This window comes from Poecile atricapillus, chromosome Z, assembly GCF_030490865.1.
Source record: "Poecile atricapillus isolate bPoeAtr1 chromosome Z, bPoeAtr1.hap1, whole genome shotgun sequence".
NCBI lineage: Eukaryota > Metazoa > Chordata > Aves > Passeriformes > Paridae > Poecile > Poecile atricapillus.
In genome coordinates this window covers 113305457-113327887 of record NC_081289.1, presented here as the reverse complement: position 1 = coordinate 113327887, position 22431 = coordinate 113305457, and the positions used below count along the sequence as shown (strand labels likewise).

The 22431-nt window shown below is 35.7% G+C and overlaps 1 protein-coding gene across 1 annotated transcript in view; it reads right to left on the bottom strand.

Annotated features, from left to right (window-relative positions):
- The window catches only part of BNC2 (basonuclin zinc finger protein 2), a 333130-nt gene that overhangs the window by 110517 nt on the left and 200182 nt on the right, over positions 1 to 22431 (bottom strand). Inside the window, exon 3 of the mRNA XM_058827265.1 lies at positions 8880 to 8982. Coding sequence (XP_058683248.1) covers positions 8880 to 8982 — 103 coding nt within the window. The remainder of the gene's footprint in view (positions 1 to 8879; positions 8983 to 22431) is intronic.

The following is a 22431-nucleotide window of genomic DNA, read 5'->3' as shown; positions in this document are numbered from 1 at the left end:
TGCTTTCTCCCAGAAATTTAGGTTAGATCTAAGTTTATGTAGTGGTACCTCAAAAGCATGTCTTTGAACTAGAATTGGCCCTTTAAATTAATAATAAAAATAAAATGGTAGGCTTTTTCTCCCCCCTTCTCTTTCACAACTAATGTGTTCAAAGGAACATGCTGTAAAGGACCTTCATCCCAAATTCTCATAAAATATCTGGGCTAGAAATTTCCTGCATGGACGTACTGCAGGAATGAAGACACCTGACTATTGCAGCTAGGGTAGGGAAGATGAGACAGAGCCTCTTATCTGGGCTTTGGACCTTGCAACACTCTCCATCAGTATTTGCATTGGTGCCTACATAAAAGAGGACTTCAGCTGATTAGTCTTATGATTAGTGATGGAGAAACACATGTAGATCCATCATGTGAACATTCCAACACACAGCTGCTTCTGTGTGTGTTGGTATCAGTAGTGTCCTCTGCTGCAGACAGCAGCTATGGATTATGGTGTCACAGTCTTCATGCACCAATTATGCCCACCAGCCGGGATCCTGAGTCCAGGCTTTCAGACCCCTACTAAAGTTCAGGCCCAGATGTTTGTTCCCCTCCTAAACTACATTGTGGGTGTGTCTGGCTGAAGTCCTGTCTTCTAGATTACCCTGAGACTCATGTTACAGCCTGGTCTGCTAACCCAGGTTTGGCCCCACCTTTTTTTGTTCTGATTGAAGCCTGTGGATGGACCCTTGACCTGACTACACTCCGTTGCCGTGCCTGAGATTGTCCATGGACAGTCACCAGCTTCTCATTCAGTCTACCATGGTCAGACAATAAGGAATTGTGCTCATGGTGCAGACATGGTCAGTGTTCTCATTGCCTTTGACTACTGGCTCAGAACTTTTGGTTGGACAGTCTACTTTTGCTGCTCCTAGACACATAGATTGATTATGTCATTGTTGAAATCTACAATCTATAATGGTAGATGCTAAATTAATAATTTCTTTCTATTATTTTGATTAGTCATTCAACTTTGAAGTTTCCTGTCTCTTGTCTCCAAAACTAAATGTCCCCCTCCTATCAGCCATTAACACCTTCTTAAAACTATTGTTTCCCTTAATAATGGTAAGATGGGGTTTAATATGTATCTTAATCATCCTAACATCATTTGATTGACATACTATACACAGCAAGAATAAGCATATTTGGCAGTCCCAATCTGTGGTTTGTATTTGGAGGATTTCCATCTTAATCCTAATGCACCTCAATTCCATTAACTGTGATTCACAGTTTTACAGAAATTCCAGGTGGGAAGGGATTTCTACATATTGACTGGTACAGTCTTCTAATGCATTCAGGGCTTTAGATTAGTTGGCTCTGCCAAGATGTGTCCTTAAACAGGGGGTGGGGGTAAGATTCCACCTCTTCTCAGGCAACCTATTCCATCTTTTATGCAGCCTTGAAAACTGTAATGAAAATGCAATAGGCACTGCCCACCTGTTAATATCATTCTGTTCAAATGGTGTCATACATGTATTTCACAAAGGCAAGCCAAGACCATGGTGGTGTTTCAGTTTAGGGTGTAACTCTGGTTCAAGCCTATGAAATGCTCTCCCATATGTACTAAGCCATCTCAGTTTTTCCAGGAAAACCTGCTGTCCTAAGGTTGCTGAAAGCTGAAGGTGTTCAGACCCTGGGAAGACTGGTTCATAAAACTAATTCTACCATTCATACACATCAGTGTTACCCATCCCAATTCATGTACTCTGACCACTTCACAAAGCTCCTGTTAAACATACTTCAGAAAAATTGACTGTAATCAATTAGAATACAATTAGAAAACAGAAAAGTCTCTGAGGCTCATGTTGTACATTTCTTCTAGTATCTTTTCTCTTTCTAAAATCCAGATGGAAATGAGATAATTGAGTAACACTACTGTCTGCTAAATTAATCTGGGGCAAGTGTCCTCATAATGCTATAGCTCAAAATGAAACTCCTCCTAGTAGGTAAAAAAAAGTTTTTCCTTTCAATTTCACATTTGCAAAAGAGAAAGCTAAAGTTACCCATGGTATTATCATTTAAACATCCTAAAGTATGGATTTTTTTATTCTTGCAGTCAAATCCTATTTTAACCTTATGAAACTATATGAAATGAAGTAGTAGCGTTTGTTTCATTTAGAGCTGTTTCAATTTGTGCTCTGCTTAACCTAGTGAACTCTAGTTAATTAGGATGTTCCTATAAACAATTAAGCTTCTTGTAGGATCATTAAGAAGATATAAAAATTTATGATGTAATAAATTGTAATAAAATGATAAAGTGGTTAGCACATCACAGCAATTCATGAGCAGCAGCATAGGTGTTAAAAGAGGCAAGTGAGCAGGTACTGTCACCTAAACATTCTGAAGTGGATGCATCTTACAGAAGACTACCACTGCTTCCCCACAAATCTGTTGGTGGTTTGAACTCCCATGTCTCACAAAATTTTTCCTGCTCATTTGGGAATCAAACAGCAATCACCATACACTCTATTGCTCCCATCTGAAGCTATGGCATGTAGTGAACATGTATCATCACACTTAAATGGCTCATGATCATGGATTTCACCGACTACCTTTCCAAAAGGCAGCCTCTACTGTGGCTGGAAAGAAGAATTCCTGGTGTTAATTTAAAGTCATTGTTTTAATAACCTTTGCTCCATCTTGCACACAGAAAGTCTATTTGTTTCCTTCTGGATTCTCTCCTTAAGAAGAAAGGGTAAGGTATCACTGCCTGAGACATCTCCTAGAATTCTATCCCATGGTAGTGGGTGTGCTAAATGAGATTAAGCCTTCTCTCTAAAATGTAAATACAATAATGATGAGCACTCAAATAACAGTATCTTGCACTTTTGAAATACTTCTAGTCTAAACATCTATGGACATTTTATAGCTAGTCAAGGGCAATCATAATTTTAAAAAGTGTATTTCAGAGTTGCCAATTAGTATCTGATGATATTAATGACAATTCTGTGAAAGCATAAAGTGTAATCACTAATTTAAAAGCTTTTCAGAAAATAAAATGTTCACAATGAGGAAAGATTTCATTTTTAGTTGTGAATATAGGCCAACCCAGCAGAAACAGGCACTGTGCTTCAGAATGAGTCACAGCCTGTTTAGGGCTAACCAAATACTTAGTCAGCCCCTAGCTGAATGCTTAATGCCTGGTCAGCTGTAATCTCACCTGACTATGTCCAAAGGCTTATTCAAACCCAGGAATGTAAGCCTATGAAGTTGGGTAGAAGTGGAAAGGTCTAACTTCTTCCTGAATGAGTTAAGATATCCTCGGGGTGGTAGGGAAGAAGAGAAAATATTTTAAACTAAACAGATTCTGAGGGAAATCAAAGAGGTGCAAGTGTGAACATATGTAGGGTAGAGTCTATGTTTTACCTCTCAGGAAAACATTACTTGACACCTGAGGGTGTCAAATTTGCATGAGGATTAAACTCTTGACCATATGGTTATGTAAGTATCAGCTAAATACAAGGATGAAAAAGAAGGCTTCTTATTTGTTCTTGGGGCATCTAAACATATTTCTTTTCTGTCATTTCTGTCTTATAAACTTTTGAAACAATACTATTTGTCTTGGATGTCGTAATATCTGGATTTGGTTTCACTTCAGCTTGACTTGCACTATGGGTGATAGCAGTGTAACGCAAAGCAAACACTACATCACATCATTCCTACCAGTGTGACAGGCTTTAAAACCAGACACTGGGTCAGAGTGCCCACAAGATAACAGAGAACATTTTCTCTGTGCTTCATTGGCTGCTTCACAAAATCCTGCTAAAGGGAAGCATAAAGGAATGGCATACAAAGAAGGGGGGCATTTAAAAAAGTATTTACCAGTAATTAAGGTTAATCTTGTAAGGTTCCTGGAAGCAACTCAGTAATGAAAAATATGCCTCCACCTTCAGGGTCAGAAGAAAGTTATAATAGATGGATTAAAATGATCTTGTCAGTAAAAGACAGGAAAAGCCAGACTACACCTAAAACAGTTTTACTTTAAAAGTCATGAATAACTAGCTTTCATTATCAATGAGCTGCAGAGAATTACTTTGCCAAAAATCTAAATATAAATAATAACTTATTAAAAAAAATATTTTCTCAAGTAATTTAAAAGCATTTAAAATAATTAAATAAATTTAATAGAAGGAAACAACTGTATTTCATATTATAAATTGTGATGATTTTTATATCCTATCAGACAATACAGAAATAACCCAATTATTGTACTAGTCGACTATAATTACATTCCTTTTTTTTTTTCTTTTCTTCTGTTTCTTCTCTTTTTTTATTTCCACCTATGGTTCCTTCCTTTTGTTTTCATTTCATTTCTTTTACGTGACAATTTCATGGCCTACCATGTAGAAATTCAGAAAACTCAACCACTCTAAATGAAGTAGTCACAGTCATGTTATGCATCTGATTTTATGACATTGTCCATTTTCTAATGGAGATTGCTTACATTCTTAGTCTCATTAACAGCAAGCTAGAACATGCATTTTACAAATACTAGCATAGCACCAGAAAACTTCCTCTGCAAGGGGAAATTAGAACTCACATGGCAAGTCTCTGAGTATTACTCTTCTCTGCATAGCAGCTTTTAGTCCAAAAAATAGTGGATGTGCCTTATGGGCCAAAATCTACTAATTAATGTTACTTTGTCTTTTTTGTTAGAGCCAAACAGAACTTAATCTCAAAGTTACTGGAGAGAACGTCTGACCAAACCTTATATGGAGCTGTATGTGACTTTACCATACTTTAGAGAGGTGTCAAACCTTACTTGAATGAATAGCTGAGCTCTGAACTGCACTGATTGGCATGATGCAAATGAAAAGATACCAAAGATCATTTTCTAATGGAAATGTAGACTAAGGCCTACTAAGTTTTCTAGAAGAGGGGAAAACAAAAAAGAGAGAGAGAAAGAAGTGGGAGAGCAAAAATGTTTAGAAGATACTTTATTTCCTAAAGTAGATTGAACAATGTAAAATTCAACTGGTCCAAATATGCATGGTTTACCAGAAACACGCTGTTGATCTCTTAGTTTTACCAGTGACTCATTTCAGAGTAAGACAAAAAACCTGTTATTTCTAATTTTCTGATTGTATCTGAAACAAGATGACCGTGATTTCACACAAACTTAGTAACATTATTATACTTTGGGGGCTTGTTTTGTTTTGTTTTGTTTGTTTGATTGTTTGTTTGGGCTTTTTTGGTGGGGATATTGACACTAAAGTGAGTAGAATGAATATCAGAAATAATAGCTTTAGTCCACTGTAACTTATGTCACTTTAGCACATTTCTTTGGAGCAAAGCAGTTATGAGAGTAGGTAAGATTGCACTTGATTGATACTATATTGGGTCTTTTGATCTGTTGGACAAAATATAATAAGAGTGCTTCTGCTAGCAGTATGGTAGTTGTTATTCTGACATCAATGATGAGTATAAAAGACAAAATTCAAAGTCAATGAAATCAACATCTTTTTACTGCAGACTTGCTTAATTTCTTTCCTCATAGACTAAGATACTTCAGTTAGAGGAAATGCATGGCAAATAGAGTGGGTTTTTTTTATTATTTCCAATAAAGTTTTAGTGATTTTTGTGCTAAAGAAAGTAAAATGTCATGAGTATCTTCACAGGATAAAATGTTTCTTTTAATACAAAAAATAGCAGGAGAACAAACCAAGTGCTCAAGTATTTTTTATAGTCACCTAAATACAGTATTATTTAAAAGCCACAAAATACCAATTGCCTGTGTTAAAATAAATTCTCCTTAAAAAATTGACTATAAAGATTCTAATGAGATTTTATTTTCCATATGAATTATACAAAGTATCTTTACCATTAAAAAAAAAAAAAAGTTAGAACAGACTTTATCTGTTTGACGGCTTAATTTGAGTAATGGCTCATCCAATTTAAGCCATGTAATTTTTGGGTTAAAAAATAAATAAAAAATTAAATGTCCCTAACCTGACAAGATAAAATCCAGGCTTTAGCTGAAAACAAATGAAAACAGTCTAGTCATCCAAATACCTTAAAATATTCAGACTAACCCATACTCCATGATGTACAGCAGTACTTGATAATGCTGCTATGCTCCGTGCAGCTTTTGGCTTTGGCCTTAAAAACACTGATGGTAGGATTGCCACTGTAGTACAGGGGTCAAACCTTGATAAGCTGAACTGTCGACAACAGAAACGTTTATCTGGCCACAAAACTACTTTTCAATGTGTTCATGTAATTGCAATCCTACTTTTGGCAGCTCCAGACAGGTGTATCTGAACATGTAGGAAGTCTTTCTTTCAAGATGTGTGCAGTTTATTTTAGATGAGTGGGGGAACACATGAGAATGGAAGCAGGAGAGAAGAGAAAGGCCAGCAGTTGCTAAGTGCAACAGTATAGTGGTGGCTGTATGCCCTTTTCTCCTCCCTCTATGAATTCCAGTGTTTTAAATGGCAGCTATTAAAATGAATTAACTCCATACAGATTAGTCAAGTACAGCATGAGTAGACTGCAGTTCTAAGCTATTTCTTGATCTATTCAGTTAATTATGATTCCAGGTTATCAGAACTGAATAAGCACACTACTTCCTGCTGGAAACGCCTATTCTTTGAAAAGTGCATTCAGTAAAGCACTACATCATGTGTCAAGGAACTGAGTTGAAATTCATTAATAAAAAACACAAGGAAACCTTTTAATTAAAGCAGGAAATACTCTTTGCTTTCAAGGAACAGCTTCTGAAAGTACTGTGCTAACAGTTTTAAAGTAAAAGTCTTCCGAACTGGAAGCTGATTTTAGACATTTTGAAATCCAGGTGATACAATACAGTCAATTCATCTGTGTCCTGAATGTTGCCCTCAAAATCCTCAAAGATAACTAAGATCAAGAATTGAAGCAGATATATCATTGTCTCCAGAAGATAATATACAAGACCAATCTTGATGTGTGTGATATATCTGACTTCTCACTCTGCCAAAAAATGTAAATACTCCAGATAAATGTACACAAAGTGCACTCAAAAAAATAAAAAAAAAAGAAAAAAAAGAAAAAGAAACTTTTCACTTGTCACAATAACAAAATAAACACTTCCTAATAATATATAGCTGTATTAAGTTTCCTATTGGAATGTTAAGCACACAGGTATGGGAGCAGGTGATGTATCCCAAATCATCACATTCAGCTTTCAACTTTCTGGATTTTTAAAACAGGGACATTTCCATTACATACACTGTGGTAATCTCAGATTGCTGTTATAATATTAACTTCTGATTTCGAAGTCAATCACTTCACAGAGAAGAATCATTTCACTGGGAGGAAAATCTGATTATACTCTTCCAAACTCTTCCAAAATGTACTCATTAAAAAGAAAGTTTAGGATGTCCATGTGCCAGAATCTAAGCGCTAGACTCTCAGTTTCTATTGCTATCAGGAGGACACCCTGGAAAAGCACCCTGGAAGCACTGGACAGTGCTTCCCTATCTTCCAATCAACACAACCTCAGATGCTGATTCTACACAAAACCTCAAGTATGCCTGAACTATACAAATTTTGTGAAGTTTAGTGATTCTTCTAAGAAATGTGAATCTGTTATTTCAGTGACTGAACATAATTTTCTGGGAAATAAGAGTTACAAAGATAAACTATGTCCCTAGATAACCTAGTAGATGAAAACTTGCAGTCAGCTACCAGATGTGGGGGGCTAGGGCACTTCTAGGCAATCTGGAGGCAATGTTGGGCAGTGACACAGGACTGCATGGTACCTGCATACCTGTTTATCTTTCCATACATATGAATAAAAACTCTGTCAAACTGTTGCATTTTTTGAGCATTCACACTTGCCATGTCAGCATACCCAAGCACAAAATCACATAGACATGAACTAAATAAATAGAGATCAAGCGTGCCTTAGGAGGAAAGTACTAACCTTTCACTCAAGGTCTCATCAAAATAAAATAAAATTCACAGAATATAAGCCCCTAAATGTCTGGAAGAAGTGGGGAATGAAGGCTGTGGTTGCTTAGATGCCTATAGTCTAGATCATGAGAAGAAAACTTCAACAGCAATTGTTTCCACACATATAGTAATCTTTCTCTTCCCCCCCCCCCCCAACCCCTCCCTATTTTCTGTCATTAAATCTTTTTTGGTATCCTCCTTATTTGCCTTCTAATGGTGTATACAGCTCTCTCCTACTCTCTCATGCTAATTCAATAATGGCTACGAAGATAAAAATCCCTTCCAAGAACATGAGGTAGAAAAGGATAAATAAAAGTTAAGCGTTTTATGTGTATTTTTACACCTTTCATGCCTTTCTTGCCTGATCTGGGAATTCTAATCCTTCCTTTCTTTATTAAGACACTTAAACATGGGAAGAGAGATTCAACACATAAATCACATATGCACACTTCCTCTGTCACACAGGATACACTCTCAACATGTGAGAGCTGAATGTTTGACTCTGGTAAATTTGAATCTCCATTTGGCCCCATGACTTACTGGCTGATGCTTTGCAATACAAACTCTCTTGTGCAACCATACTATAAACTTTTTGCCTTTCTGTTAAGCTTGACTAGAACTACATTTTTTTCTGGAGTCTAGAATATTCTTTTGAGATGTACACAAGCTTTTGAACAGCAGTGGTACTTGAAGCTATTGTCAGAATAACAGACTCTAACTTTTCCACTCTAAATTGCTGTAAAATAAGCATGTGCATGCACACACATGCACAAACCCTGATTGTGCACACATGCATAGGTAGACAAATCGCTACCACTATTGTCTGTATCAATCCAGTTCTTATTATTTAAAGATACTGGTAAAGATGGAAAGAATTGTAAAAACAATCCCAGAATATATATTTCTTACCATGTGCCACCCAGCCATGTTTACACTGATCACAGGTTCTCAGGTTAATCTTCCCTGGCTGAAAACATTCACATGTGCAATTTACCAGTGTACAGCGGATGGCCTGGAAAAAGAAACAGAAAAAACATGTTAATGTATTTCTTCCTGCTTGTACAAATTTGTTGTGGTGGGTAGAATGATATTAACTGTAAAGCAAAGCCCAGCTGCCTAACATTCAATGCCTTGCTACTTTTATAAATAGAAATTAATTTTCTTTCAAAAATATATGGCCGTATGTCCCATGGAGATGAATACATTCCTAAAATCTTTTTAAGATTTGCTCTATTTTCTTTAGGGGGAAAAAAAAAGTCTGTAGGATGACGATGCTGTAGGGGTTCCATAAATATCCTGGTCTTATACTGTCTTCATGAAGAAAGAAAGTTACTAGTGATGTCTTACCATAGGACCATACCTGTTTCAAATCCAGATAAAAATTAGGAAACAAAAACATATGGAAAGGAAAACTACAAATATATTCCTCCTTTCTACATGGAATCCAAAGGCTGGTTTTAAATTTTCTGGGGGTCACTTAAGACACAACTCTGCTGCAAAAGGAAGTAATGGATTTTATGTTTTCCCAAAACAATAAAATGATAAAGGTACAAGAATAGGACTGGTTAAAAAAGCATCCTGTAACTTGCCTTTACACCCTTCTTTCTCCAATATCTAGAATAGCCTTTTACCTCTTAAAACTCATTTGTTAAACATGTATTTCTCTGTTTCAAAGTACCAATGGTAAAATCCAGTCCCATGCAGAGATCTCAAATATGCTTAACAATACACCTTCCTTAATAATAGACTTTCTCATCTTCTTTTTAGAATTATTTCAAAAATTACACAGGTTTACTTTGACAAGGGCTAGCTACAGCCACAGAAAAGTGAATATAAATTGGATGAGACTCTTTCTAATATAACAGACATATGTTTTTAAATAGTGTAGAAGATGACCTGTGCACTTCAAACTGCTACTAATAAATTTATGGCATGCATTTAGATGTAATTTGCATGGAGATTTCTGAGACAGAGAGGCTTATTCTGATCATTCACAGATTAACAATCTACTGTAACTACCAGAGCTGCCAGGAAAAGATATCTCTATAGATTTAGATGCAATCAATGATTACTTGGAGGCTAAGGTGGGGGAAGGGTTCTTGGTATGCATTGCCACAGAGATACTGAAGAATTATGAAGACTCTTGCCTTTCTCAAAGAATTAATACACACACTCACACATATTTTCCATACCGAAAATAATTATCTGAACTGTAGTGACTTTAAAAAAATTACATTCAGAATTAGCTTGGCCTAACTAAGCTCATTGGCTGCTGACAATGAAAAAGCCTCAAAATTATTTTAAATGGTAGATTTATTTATTTATCTGAATCAGACAAATGTAAACAATTTATCAGACAATGTAAAGACATTTATTGTTCATGGATACATTTAATATCTGCATTTCTCTGACAAATTTCTGCTACAAGAATCCTTTATTCCTCTTATCCTATCTGCTCCTTTATAACCTTTTGCTTTCAAAAACCTAGTGGGGAAAAAAAATCCTGCTCTATTATGCCTGACACTTCAGGGCCTCAGTCCCAATGTCACCTGTCCAATTACTCATTAGTCAGGTTATAAAACACTGGTCTATGGATGTGTGATTAAAAGAATAAGTAATATGAAATATAATGGTACCAAAGAAGTGCTGACCGTGCAGGAATAATATATGTGTTTGTGGGTCATGAGGAAAAAAACCCTGGAAGGTCCTGTTTCATGTTCAATAGTGTATTGACCTGGCAATATATCAGGACTACACTGGTCAGTAATGGTGTTCTTTTGCTAATATGTTCATTAATTAATGAACTCAGTAATTAATTGTACTGCAAGAAGGAGGTCTTTCAAGCTGGTATTCTTACTTTACAGTAGAAGATTTTCTCACATTCACCACTTATTTCATATCTCTGTGTGAATGTGACATATATTGGTTGTATTTGATGATATTTTGATTTGTTCATGTGTCATTTACAGTACATGCAAGAGGTGTAATATAGTGCAGTACATGTACTAGATGAAACTCTGACATTCGGAAGAGTTGCTTTATTAAGGCTCATCAGCATTTCCATTACAACCCTATCCACTTTTGGCCTAGAGGTCAACAGTTTGCCTGTAAAAATTTGATTCAGCTTGAACCTGAAATAGAGTGTTGCAGCTTAAGAGTAAGTTTTATTGCACCCGTTCAAAAATTATCCATTTAGCCACTATAGATTATAAACTGGGGGGGAAAGTTTAGAGGTTACATGTTTCTTTTCCTCTTCTCTGAGTTAAAGGGAGTATTGATGATGTAAAGTGTTGAACCGGTTAATTAGTATGATTTCTATCTTTTGCACATATTGCCCAAAAAATTCACCCAAAGTTTTCAAAAACATGAAAACAACAGCTTTTTCCTCCAATAAATAAATCTGGAAAGTCTTCAAAAAGAGCTATGCATTTTTATAAATTAATATTGATTGGCATGAAAAAAATCAAAGCATAATTAGCATGGCCAAAATATTCAGCCTGGCCTTAATTGGCTGCTTTTTCTGCCAAGGATGTTTGTTGATGCCAGTTTGTAATTTGGTTTCAGTAGTTTCCCATTCCACCACAGAGAATCCCATGCATACGTCTGAATGATGAGGATTACCCCTCAAGCTGCAGGATGATCATTTAGGACTGGAAATACTCATTCTAATTCATGTTCTGGCAATGATCTTGGGCAAAATTTTGTTAGTCTGATGCCTACATTCCCTAAACAACAACTAGACACAATGACATTGAGAGTTGCCAGAGCAGATGCAACATAAATTTGGAGCCATTCTATAATAGTAAAGGCTACTGAAAGTCTCAAATAGAATTTTATCTTTATTTCAAAGATTAATTTTGAACTTTACTTAGTTAATTCAGAATTATTGTAACTACCTGAGATCACTACAATACCCAACACAAAGCCAATGTAACTCGGTGACAGGAAGATTGAAGATACTGAAAACAGTGTGTGATCCTACACACAGGCTTGGAACGTTAACATTCATTAACGTGAAAGAAAGTAATGTGCTTGAAGACCTTCTCAATGCAACCAGCAAATTCACTGAGCCTTGCAAAGATATGCATCACAATTATGAACAGTATTTTTCAACTGTTTTTCAATACTAAACTTGGGAATAGAAGTCACTGACTGCTTGTGCACCAGGCTCAGGAAGGCCAGAAGGGCAGCTGAAGGTGAATGTGGCATAGATTAACCTGAGAACCCAAAATTTTAAGGCAGACCTCCATTCCCCAGCAGCAGGATTTTAAGGTATAGTAGTTGGTGTTCTTGTAGGTAGCTCTGAGGGTTGGTGTATGTATCTGTGGTTAGACGTCTGGTACTGCTTAATTTTAAAGGGGTGGGGTGGGAAGTGGTGTTAATAAAAAAGATACTGGATGTAGCAGCTCTATATTGCAACCATTGTTTCAACCTGTTTGTTAAGTGTAGGTATAAAAATCCAAGGGTGTACCAATGTTAGTAATTTGCCAAAATGTGCTTCTGAAAGAATTTAACTAGGCATTCCACAAGTCATGCATTGTAATTCTGCCTTCCCATGATTTTGATAAAATGTTTATGCAATGGGACTTTGCATATTATACTATTTTCTAGGGAAAGAAACAGAAATTTTCCCTGACTGAGATCTTCCTCAGGAGCTTCCCCAAGATAGCCAGAAGGAAAAGAGAAGAAAAAGTGAATAGTGAAAGGAATTCTAAAATCAGCAGACACAGTCTCCCACATATTAGCTGATAGGCAACCACGTATTTAGATGACAACTTGCAGGTTAACACCTTAAGTACACATCAAAACATGGTTTCCTACATTCGTCAAAACTTGCATGCTGTTATATTTTTACCATGTCAATGGTTGCAGTTAGCAGGAATTCTCTGACATTTTTTTACATCCCTTTCACTGAGTTCCTAACGTAATGCTTCTTGTATTTCTGTCAAAATTTCACTGGCCCTTGAGGACCTATGCAGGAAATGGACTGGACTTCAGCAGAATAATTTAAAACAGTTTATACTGCTGATTCCTTAAATCCTAAAATTTTAAAATTGACATTGAGAAATATGCAATGCAGCTCTCTTTGAGATCTTTCTGTAAGCATAATGCAAAAAGAAAGGAACTTCGCCTAATACTAAAGCATGATGTCAGTACACCTATGCAGAAGTTAGTATGATAATTAAAAGATCTGACTAAAAGACCTGACTTCTGTGGGTTTCTCTCAGACCAAGGATGTTAATTTAGTACTATTTGGGTGATTTTATTACATCTAAAAAGTAAATATAATTCACATGTGAATAGAAATAGCTATAGCAGTAATGAAGAGATAAATATTTCTGGCTATTTTGCAGATTTTCCAAGAGATGAGCGTCAATAAACTACTATGGAAGGAATAACAGTGTGGGAGAAGGAGAACATGTGAAAAACAGATATGATTCCTTCTCTGAAGTACTTACAACTGATCATGAAAGACAGAGGCAGTTTTAAATGACACAACATTCTTGAGAGACAGATTAGTTTTGCAACAAAACTTCATAATGCAACTCGTGATGAGGCTTCAAGGGCTCAGTGAAGTTGAACAGCACCTTACTGAAGTCTTAACCACATCTTTCTACACAGTGGCAGTATTAACAGAGTCTCATTCCCAACGTCCTTGCCTCACTTTTCTCAAGTGCAAAAAGGTATTTAAAAAATGTTTTCTTTCCACATCTATATCACTGTGCACCTGAATACATAATGGAGTCAACTATACTCATTTTCTGCATTGATGTTCCATCTACCTATCCCACAGAGCTCACACAATCTAAATCCACTGTTACCAGCCACAGAAGCATGAGGCTTGAGGATGATTTGGTCCTGTGAAATCTTTTTAGTGAGTCTGCAAACCAGCAAGCAAGTGCATAAGGGTAGTTCTTGACAGCTGCATTAAAATCAGTAAGACTGTGCGAGTATGCACACTACGCAAATGTGTTAGTTAGCAAAGATGCCATGGGTTTTAAACACATACACACATACACATATGTATACTTGAAATTTAGATTTTGTAGAATGGCAATTCACAAGTTCCATGTATTTTGTAATACAGGCAAGAATTTTCCATATTTAATTGACAGAATAAATAGTCTCATTTATGTTTTTAAAACTAATTGTAGTTCAAGTATTATATACCAATGAATTAAATATTTGCGTGAAATTATGAAAAGTGTTAGAAGCAAAAAGTAGTCTTGCAGCTCATGTCTCAACTCAAAGAGAAACCCAAACACAACATGTTAAATTAACATTTTCTATCCATTGTCTAACAGTTTTACTCCCTATTGGAAATGAAAATAACATAATTTTGAACAAATAGTTTATTGAAAGTAAATAACACTCATTAGGAGAACAATTTGAAGCCATCATACAGTAGATGATCTTGAGACATGACACTAAAATAACGAGTAAGACTAATGAGAAACACAGGGATCCACTCTTGTTTTCCTGTGTGTTCATTCATGACAGAATAGGTTATGAAGTAGAAGACAACAGATAAGTTTTGAAAATGTTAAACACTTTTTTAACAGAAAGTCTACTCTCCCATTAATTTTCTTATCCTGTTCCTTTGTTATGAAGTTAAGAAGATAATGTGTGTGTGACATTATTGCTGAGTGCAGGACTGTACTATACAGTTTTAGGTTCAGAGTTTTTTCTTTTTCAGACCACATATATGCTTTTTAAAAAGTTCCTAAAAATCTGTCACTTCTTTCTTTACTACTTTATGAATCCAAATAAATATTTCTTTCCTGCCAATTAAGTACTTTTAAAATACCATGGAAAAACTTCTGCTGTGGAGGTGACAAAAAGTTCCCAATAAAATCACACTATTTTTAATAGCTGGCAAATCAGGAGTAGAATAACATTTATTTTCAAATTAATACCAAAGGAGGATCATTTGTATACTGACATTTAGGAAATGCACAATGTCACCTTCCTGTAATGATATTGGTATTATAGGGAACTGTTTTGGTTAAAACCCAGCTGACATCTAAGTCCCACACAGCCTTTTCCTCACTTCCCTCACAGTGGGATGTGGAAGAGAAATCAGAAAAGTAGGAGTGATAAAATCTGTGGGTTGAGATAAAGGTAGGTTGTACCTTTAGGAGGTAAAGCAAAAAAAGCCACAAGCAAAATAAAACAAGGGATTAGTTGTCCCCCTTCTCATATACATTTTAACTTCTAAGAAAGAGGGAAAACTGTGGTGGAAGTGCTTACTGCACTTTCTTCAGAATGAGGTAGACACATGCAGAACTATTTCTCTCTCTGCAGGGTGACCATATACCTCCATCATGCAATTCTGGTACAAAAATGACAATTTTGAAACCCAGCTAAAATGATTGTATGGGTAATTCAGCCACCAAAACGCTGGACTGGAAGAGGGGCAATGTCTTGATACTGATCCTGGGTCTGCCACTCCCACAGATGCACTTATTTAATCACTCAGTCTGTAACTGCCCAATATGAAAAAAGAGGGTAATGCCAATATATACCTTTTTCAGAGACGAGGCTAAAAAACTTCTCACACAACATGACGAGGTATGAGGGAAAAGGTAAGACGGAAACATTTATCACTAATATTTCTTTTGTTGGCACAAAAATTTTAACAGATTGTTAAAGTTTACTTTGATTTATCATCAGTAAATTAATGACTTTATACACAGAAATCACCTAGAGAAAATAACTTCAATTGATACATGACCATTACTAACTTCAATACTAATAGCTTAATAATGTTTTGTCCAAAGCAAAAAACAGTAAGGGGGGATTTACTTTGCATTTGTATGGTCTGAAACATTCATGTAATGCTATAACATTTTTAATCTCTCTCCCATTTAGAGATACTCAAGCATCTTCTGAGTTATTCGCTGCATTGCAGTATTTTGTCAGCAATTTCACTTCACATTCTATTAGTATTTTTTCTTACTTGTATTTATTTTCAGTAAATACAATTTGAAAGGTAATAATATTGTTATATTTCTCTGTGGCATTCAAGGAAACAGTTACTAATATAATATGAAGGGAAGGATGCTAACAAGAGCAAAAACTGTTAATAGGATAAAGCAGCTTTTTCTGTAATAAGGAAACTAGTCTTTAAGCATGCTAGAAAAATGTTTTCAAGTCTTCTTGAGTAAGAGCTGTTAAGTGAATGGAGAATAAAAAGAAAAAAAAAAATCATTTGTAGTCTTGCATTAATTTAGCAGTTGCTCTTCAGTTCTACCCCAGACACCAGTAAAAGTAGAAACCTGTGTTAAAGAATGCTACCTAGACTTTTCCAGAGAAATATAACACAGGATGCATGTTTTATTTTTCAGGAAGTGTCTGTAAAGCTTTCATGCTGCTTCTAGACACTCAGCTCACAGGGCTGCCTACAGGATTTCATACAAAGACTTCGGGTACAGTATCACCCTACGTTTCTATAGCATGTAAAACTAGCCTGAGGGTCTCAGGCATCAAAGTTATTTGCATTGAAAAAATTAAGATTGAAAAGAGCTTCCTTGCTTAAAATTTGAAGAAAAAACATAGTTGATTTAAGAATTAGATTCCCTGTGCCCAAGAGCCTCTTAGCAAATACAGATATTTGTTCTTACAGATGAAAACCAGATTTCTGCTGTGAAACCAACACTGTCAGTCACTGGAATTCAGCCACATATGTTGCCAAGGCAGCGGTCAGTGTCAGATAGGTATCCAGCGTGCAGGCATGCACTCACATAAAGTTTCACATATCCTTCTCTAACCATGACTCTTCCAGAGAACAGCACTGCAAGCTACACCCAGGAACTCATCCCAAGTAACCCAAACTCACTGTCTCCTTTAGACAGCACAGGAGGCATGTAGCTTCCACTGGTTTTACTGGCCTGCCCTGGACCTGTGATTTACTCTGCCCTGGTGAGACCCCACCTGGAGTACTGCATTTGTCTCTGGAGTCCTCAGCAAAGGAAGGACATGCACCGCTTAGAGCAAGTCCAAATAAGGGCCACAATGATCAGAGGGCTAGAACACCTCTCCTATGAGGAAGGATGGAGAGAATTGGGATAGCTCAGACAAGGGAAGAGAAAGCTGCAGAGCTTTCCAGTACCTAAAGGGGCCTGGAAGAAGGCTGAAGACTTTTTACAGGGCATGTTGTGATAGAACAAAGGATAATAGCTTTAAACTGAAAGAAGGTAAGTTTAGGTTAGATCTAAGGAAGAAAATTTTTTTGAGGAGGGTTATAAAACACTGGAACAGGCTGCCCAGAAAGGTGGTGGATGCCTCATCCCTAGGAACATTCAACGTCAGGCTGGACAGGGCTCTAAGGTACCTTATCTAGTTGAAAATGTCCCAGAGGGTTGGACTACATGATCCTTAAAAATTCCTTCCACCCCCAACCAATCCATGAGCCTATGATTCTGTGAAAAGTCCAGGTGATAGTTCTCCACAAAACAAGTGCATCTTACTGGCAACTGTACTGGAGGAAGTATACCGAGATTCCTATAGTGTGGTATCAGCCTTGCTACCGACAACAGACTTCTGCTGCTTTATAGGAGATGCTTCAGAATAAAGTATGTAAACCAATAATTCAAAACTTGTGATTAAAAATTAATTAAGATTAATTAAAATTAATTAAAAACTAAAATTAAAACTAAATATAAAAACAGAAATTAAAACTAAATATGTTCAAAAAAGTTGTTTTTTTTTTTTTCATCTGATATCTTAAAAAAGACATCGAACCTGTGGATCTAGCATGAATATGGAAGAAAATCATCAACAATTTTTAACATTATGTGGACTATCGGGTCAGGAATCCACAAAAGAGGATTTTTTTCAGTAGATTATAAGTGTTTCAAAAAGAGTTATTTTACTCCATTAAATCACATAAGAAATCTATTAAGCCTAATACCTCTTCTTCGTCTATTGTTTCTCTACAAATCAATCAGATTAAGAGAATGTTAGAAGTCTTAAAGGTGATCTGATAAATAACTTATAACCTCTAGACTATCTTCAGACTACATGAACAATCTCAACTAGTTTTCCAGTAAAAATTACAAGGGAAAAATATGAAAATAAACAAATATATCACTTCTAACAAGTAAATAGGGAACCTTATAAGAAAAATGTAAATGTCCACACAAAATTATTTTATCAAAATCAGTTAGATTTTTTATTTTCCATCTTTTTCTTCTATAAGTTGAAAGAATAAGCAACATCTGATACAAACAATGTAAAATGCAGCAGGGCCCATGGAATAGCTATATCTTTGTCTCCGTTTATTCAGGAATTCTCCTTAAATAATATCACAAATACATTGTTAATTGTCTAATCTGCTCTTCAGGAAGTTTTGCCTTTCAGGATTTCCTTTCCTTCTCAGATGTTATTACTTTCTGGATTCTAAATGATGGTTTTTCAATTTGGCAAAAAAGAATTATGTGGATTTACACTGCACTGCATAAAAGAATTAAAATGAAAGATTTATTGTTTTGAAAATAATTCTAAAAAAAATTAATATTTTCTCTCTTTTCAAGGTCAAAACTCCATACTATTTATCCTGTTCTTAAGTTATACTCTAAAGCAATAACTTCTTATTTACATTAATAAAATACTCGATCCTGCACTGTTCCTTCAGTGACCAACCCTGTCAGCCACAAAACTGATACTATAAGCAAACAAAAAGAAAACCACCCAACTTTTTTCTTTTTTGCCTTGTCCCCAAAAAGCCAGACTAATAGGTGAAAATTTTTCTCCTCATTAAGGTGAAGTAAGTAATTACTTAAATATTAATTTCTTTTATTAATGTAACCTTTAAATTTTACTACTTGGGTATTTCCTGAAAACAAAGCAATGAATTTCACTAAAGTATATTCTGTCCCTTCACCTTTTTTTAGGAGAGAAAAGAATTCCAGTAAGTGTGAAATATGTGTCTCTTTGGCCAGAATGGAACATAAAAATATATATATAAAAATAGATATATATATATATAAAATAAAACCAGAGAGAGAGAAAAGAGGGAGAAGGGGGGCAGGCAGTGGAGGGAGAAATGTTATTGGTTTTCTCAGAAGGATTTTCTTTTATACATAGCTTTATCCTATAATTTTGTCCCTGTTGGGCACACTGCCTAAATTTAAACACAAACAGTCAAGCAATGAAGAAACATTACCACATTTACTGTGAACAAAAACTCCCAGTTGTACAGTGAAATTTTAATACATTTCAACTTATCTCTTTTACTAATGGGGAGAGTACAAACCCTGCAGGAATTCGCTCTGCAAACTGGTAATTACAGTAGACTCACTTTTTTATAATGCATATGTATAGTCAGACACAAGAAACATAGCTGCCCTTTTGATGTAGGTTACAATAGGAATGTTTAAAAAAAATTATGAAAATCTTCTGCAATTCTAAAGGAATGCCTTATTTCATGGGAAGTTGTCCTTTAGCTAAAGAACAGAAATATATAAAATACAATAGAACGTGCATATCTTTATTTGCTTTTGTAATCTGAAGCAGAATCTTTATCAGGCCGTTCTTTTTTTTCAAGTAGGGCAGGGTCTTTCTGGTTTGCTTTTTGCTGTTGTTTTTTCCTAATGTACCTACTGGTACAAAACTGGTTTCCATCCTACAGTATCATGTATGAGTTCAGAAGACCTTTGTTCCCCCAAGCCCCCTCCATACACAACATTCAAATTTAAATAATTTTGATCAGCGAATTCATGTCTCAGTAAATCATTGTAACATACATTTAAAAGCATTATTGTAACTGCATAGATTTACAACATATACTGTCAAACTCATACAACATATTAGTTTGCTTTGTCTGGCAAAATATATTTGTAGTATATGCAGAGATTTAATTTAATCTGAGGACGTGTGAAATCGAAGTAGGATCTACTGCCAAGTCATACATACAGACAACATTCTTCTTTAATACAATAAGATACAGCTATATGTTAAAACGTCCAAACAAGCAAACAAACAAGCAAAAACAAAGCACAAGACAAATGAGGGTTTGCAAAAACTCCCATATTTCCATGTCTTTTATGGTTTGCACCACTGTTTCTTAATGCCTATCAAGAAACCATACCACTTTATTCTGCAAATACTCACATTCTTACTCTTTACATATACTCATATTCACATTCTAAAAAGGTAGGAAAAAATATCACAAATTCATTAATTAAATCATTGTGCGCACTAAGAGCAACACAGAAAAAAAATCATGTTATAGTTCCCATTTCTAGAGTTCCTGTAAAAAGGCACATCTTCAAAACTGCCAGAAGAGCAAGCCACACAACCTGGCATTTTTTTGAGCTGCATTTTCACCAGTTGCAACACCTAGCTTGGTGGAAACACAGTCTGCCTGTCTCTATTGAGCAGATCCTGGGTGTTATGTTGGTTGAATGGTAACATGAAACATTTGCAAGCTTCTCCTAATATAGAGCATATTACAGTTATGATACAGTTATGAATAACAACATATGCACAACTCAAGAAAGTCACAAGTAAATTCACTAGACACCAAGGCTTCATTCTCCAAACCCACAAAGTCTTAATTACAAGGAAACCATGTAAATCAGCATCAGTGATTGCTTGTAACCACCAACAGAGAATCAATGGCCAGATTAAAACTGTAATGGCAATGGTGATGGTTTCTCCTCTAAGACAGTTAAAGATACTTTCCATGGAGTTTTTCTATACTTAAAGCCCATGAAATTTCAGGTGAGCTTGAAATTTTCACTTCCCTTATTGCTGCAGAGTAGCTTTCTCACAGATGTAACTATCTTCTCTACAGTGGTGTTTTTTAAGCAGTGAAATTACTTAATTTAGAAGTGAGTTGTTAACGACTTTGGAATTACTTAACTTTTTCCCTCCCCCTGCCTTTTTTAATCAAAGAAATCTGATCTTGACTAAATGTGAAGAGATTCCTTCTCATTTAGAACTAGTAGGTTTGCTACAATCAGACTGAGCATCAGACTAAGGGTGCTACGCTAGGGCTACTAATGAAAGGCACAGAACTTGATGTATTGTATGCATGGTAAGCATTTTACTTATTCCAAAATCCACAATCTGCTAGGAGAGTAAGAAGTATACTACTCACAGTAGACCTGTGAATGTAAACATTCTTCAGAGAAACAAAAGTAAATTTCACAAAACAGAAGTTTTATTCCATATGACTTGTTGCCCTGGCTGATGCAATACTTAGGACGTGGTTAGTCAGCAAGTTTTTGTTGAAAGCATACAGGAGGTAACACAGAGTCATCTTCAGAAATTACCTTCACCACTGCACATCATAATTCTCACAGTGATTTCTGTTATTCTCAGGGTGAGCAGAGAAGATACACGGAGGCTCAGTCTTGACGTGAAATCTATACCCTATGCTAAAACATCACCTAATTTCTAGATTTCAGAAGCAGTGTGAGGAGAAACAAGGGACAATATAGCCCAGATTATGACCCTTTTTGTGTAGAAGACAACAGACCCAGTCATATTTCTAAACGGAAGAAACAGTATCTTTGCAATGAATATGCAGCAATGCAGCTGCTTTCCTCTTCCTGACCTACAACCTTCATTTAATTTGTAAGAATTCACAGAAAAGAAACTCCAAACAATTTGAAAAAGGCACTGCTACCTTTAATGTCCTGTCACATGCAAAAGTAAACAATGTCCCTTTTTAACAACTTTCCATAATAAAAAAAAAATTACAATACTAAAATTTGTTGTACTAAATGAGTGTAAAAAGACTGTATGTGAGACAATTAGAGATAAAGGCTTTATCTAATGAAAGCATTCCAGATCATTGACAGTGACCTTCATTATTTATTTCTTGATATTTCCCAATTTTTAGTACCCAGTTCAATTTGGGAGTCAATTTTGGGAAGTGTAAAGGACCTTCAATACATGCAGAAGTTCTGGGGATTTTCATCTTCCTTATCACTCCTCCTTTTTATAATATTATGTGTAACAGTTGATGACATGGGCAAAAAGTAAAACTAATTAGAATCAGGTGGCTGCAGTTTAAGGAGACAGTCCTTAGTGATACCTGAGACAACATAATTTGCTGACAGTGAAACTAGAATAAATTTTATGTTGGAGGGCAGTGTTGGAAGGAGAACACAAACTCTTTCTTTCTTTCTTATTTGTTTAACTGATGACTTTCTGAAAATTCTGTATCTGTTTAAAACACAAGACACAGTAAGCAAGGAGAAACTAATTTTTGAGTACAGTTGCAGGAAGATGACCAACAAAGCCTACAAAACTTATGGCACAGTTGCTATGCTTTTCACATTTGTCACCTGTCCCGTAAATACCATTGCCTCCTGTTTTACACCTGCCTATTTATTGCTCTGTTAGGGGAGAAATACTAGCCTGCTACCTAAGTTTCTGTAACAGTAACATGCCCCTGAGCACCAAATCAAGTAGTCAAGAGATGCTACCCTTCTTGCTTCTGACCTTA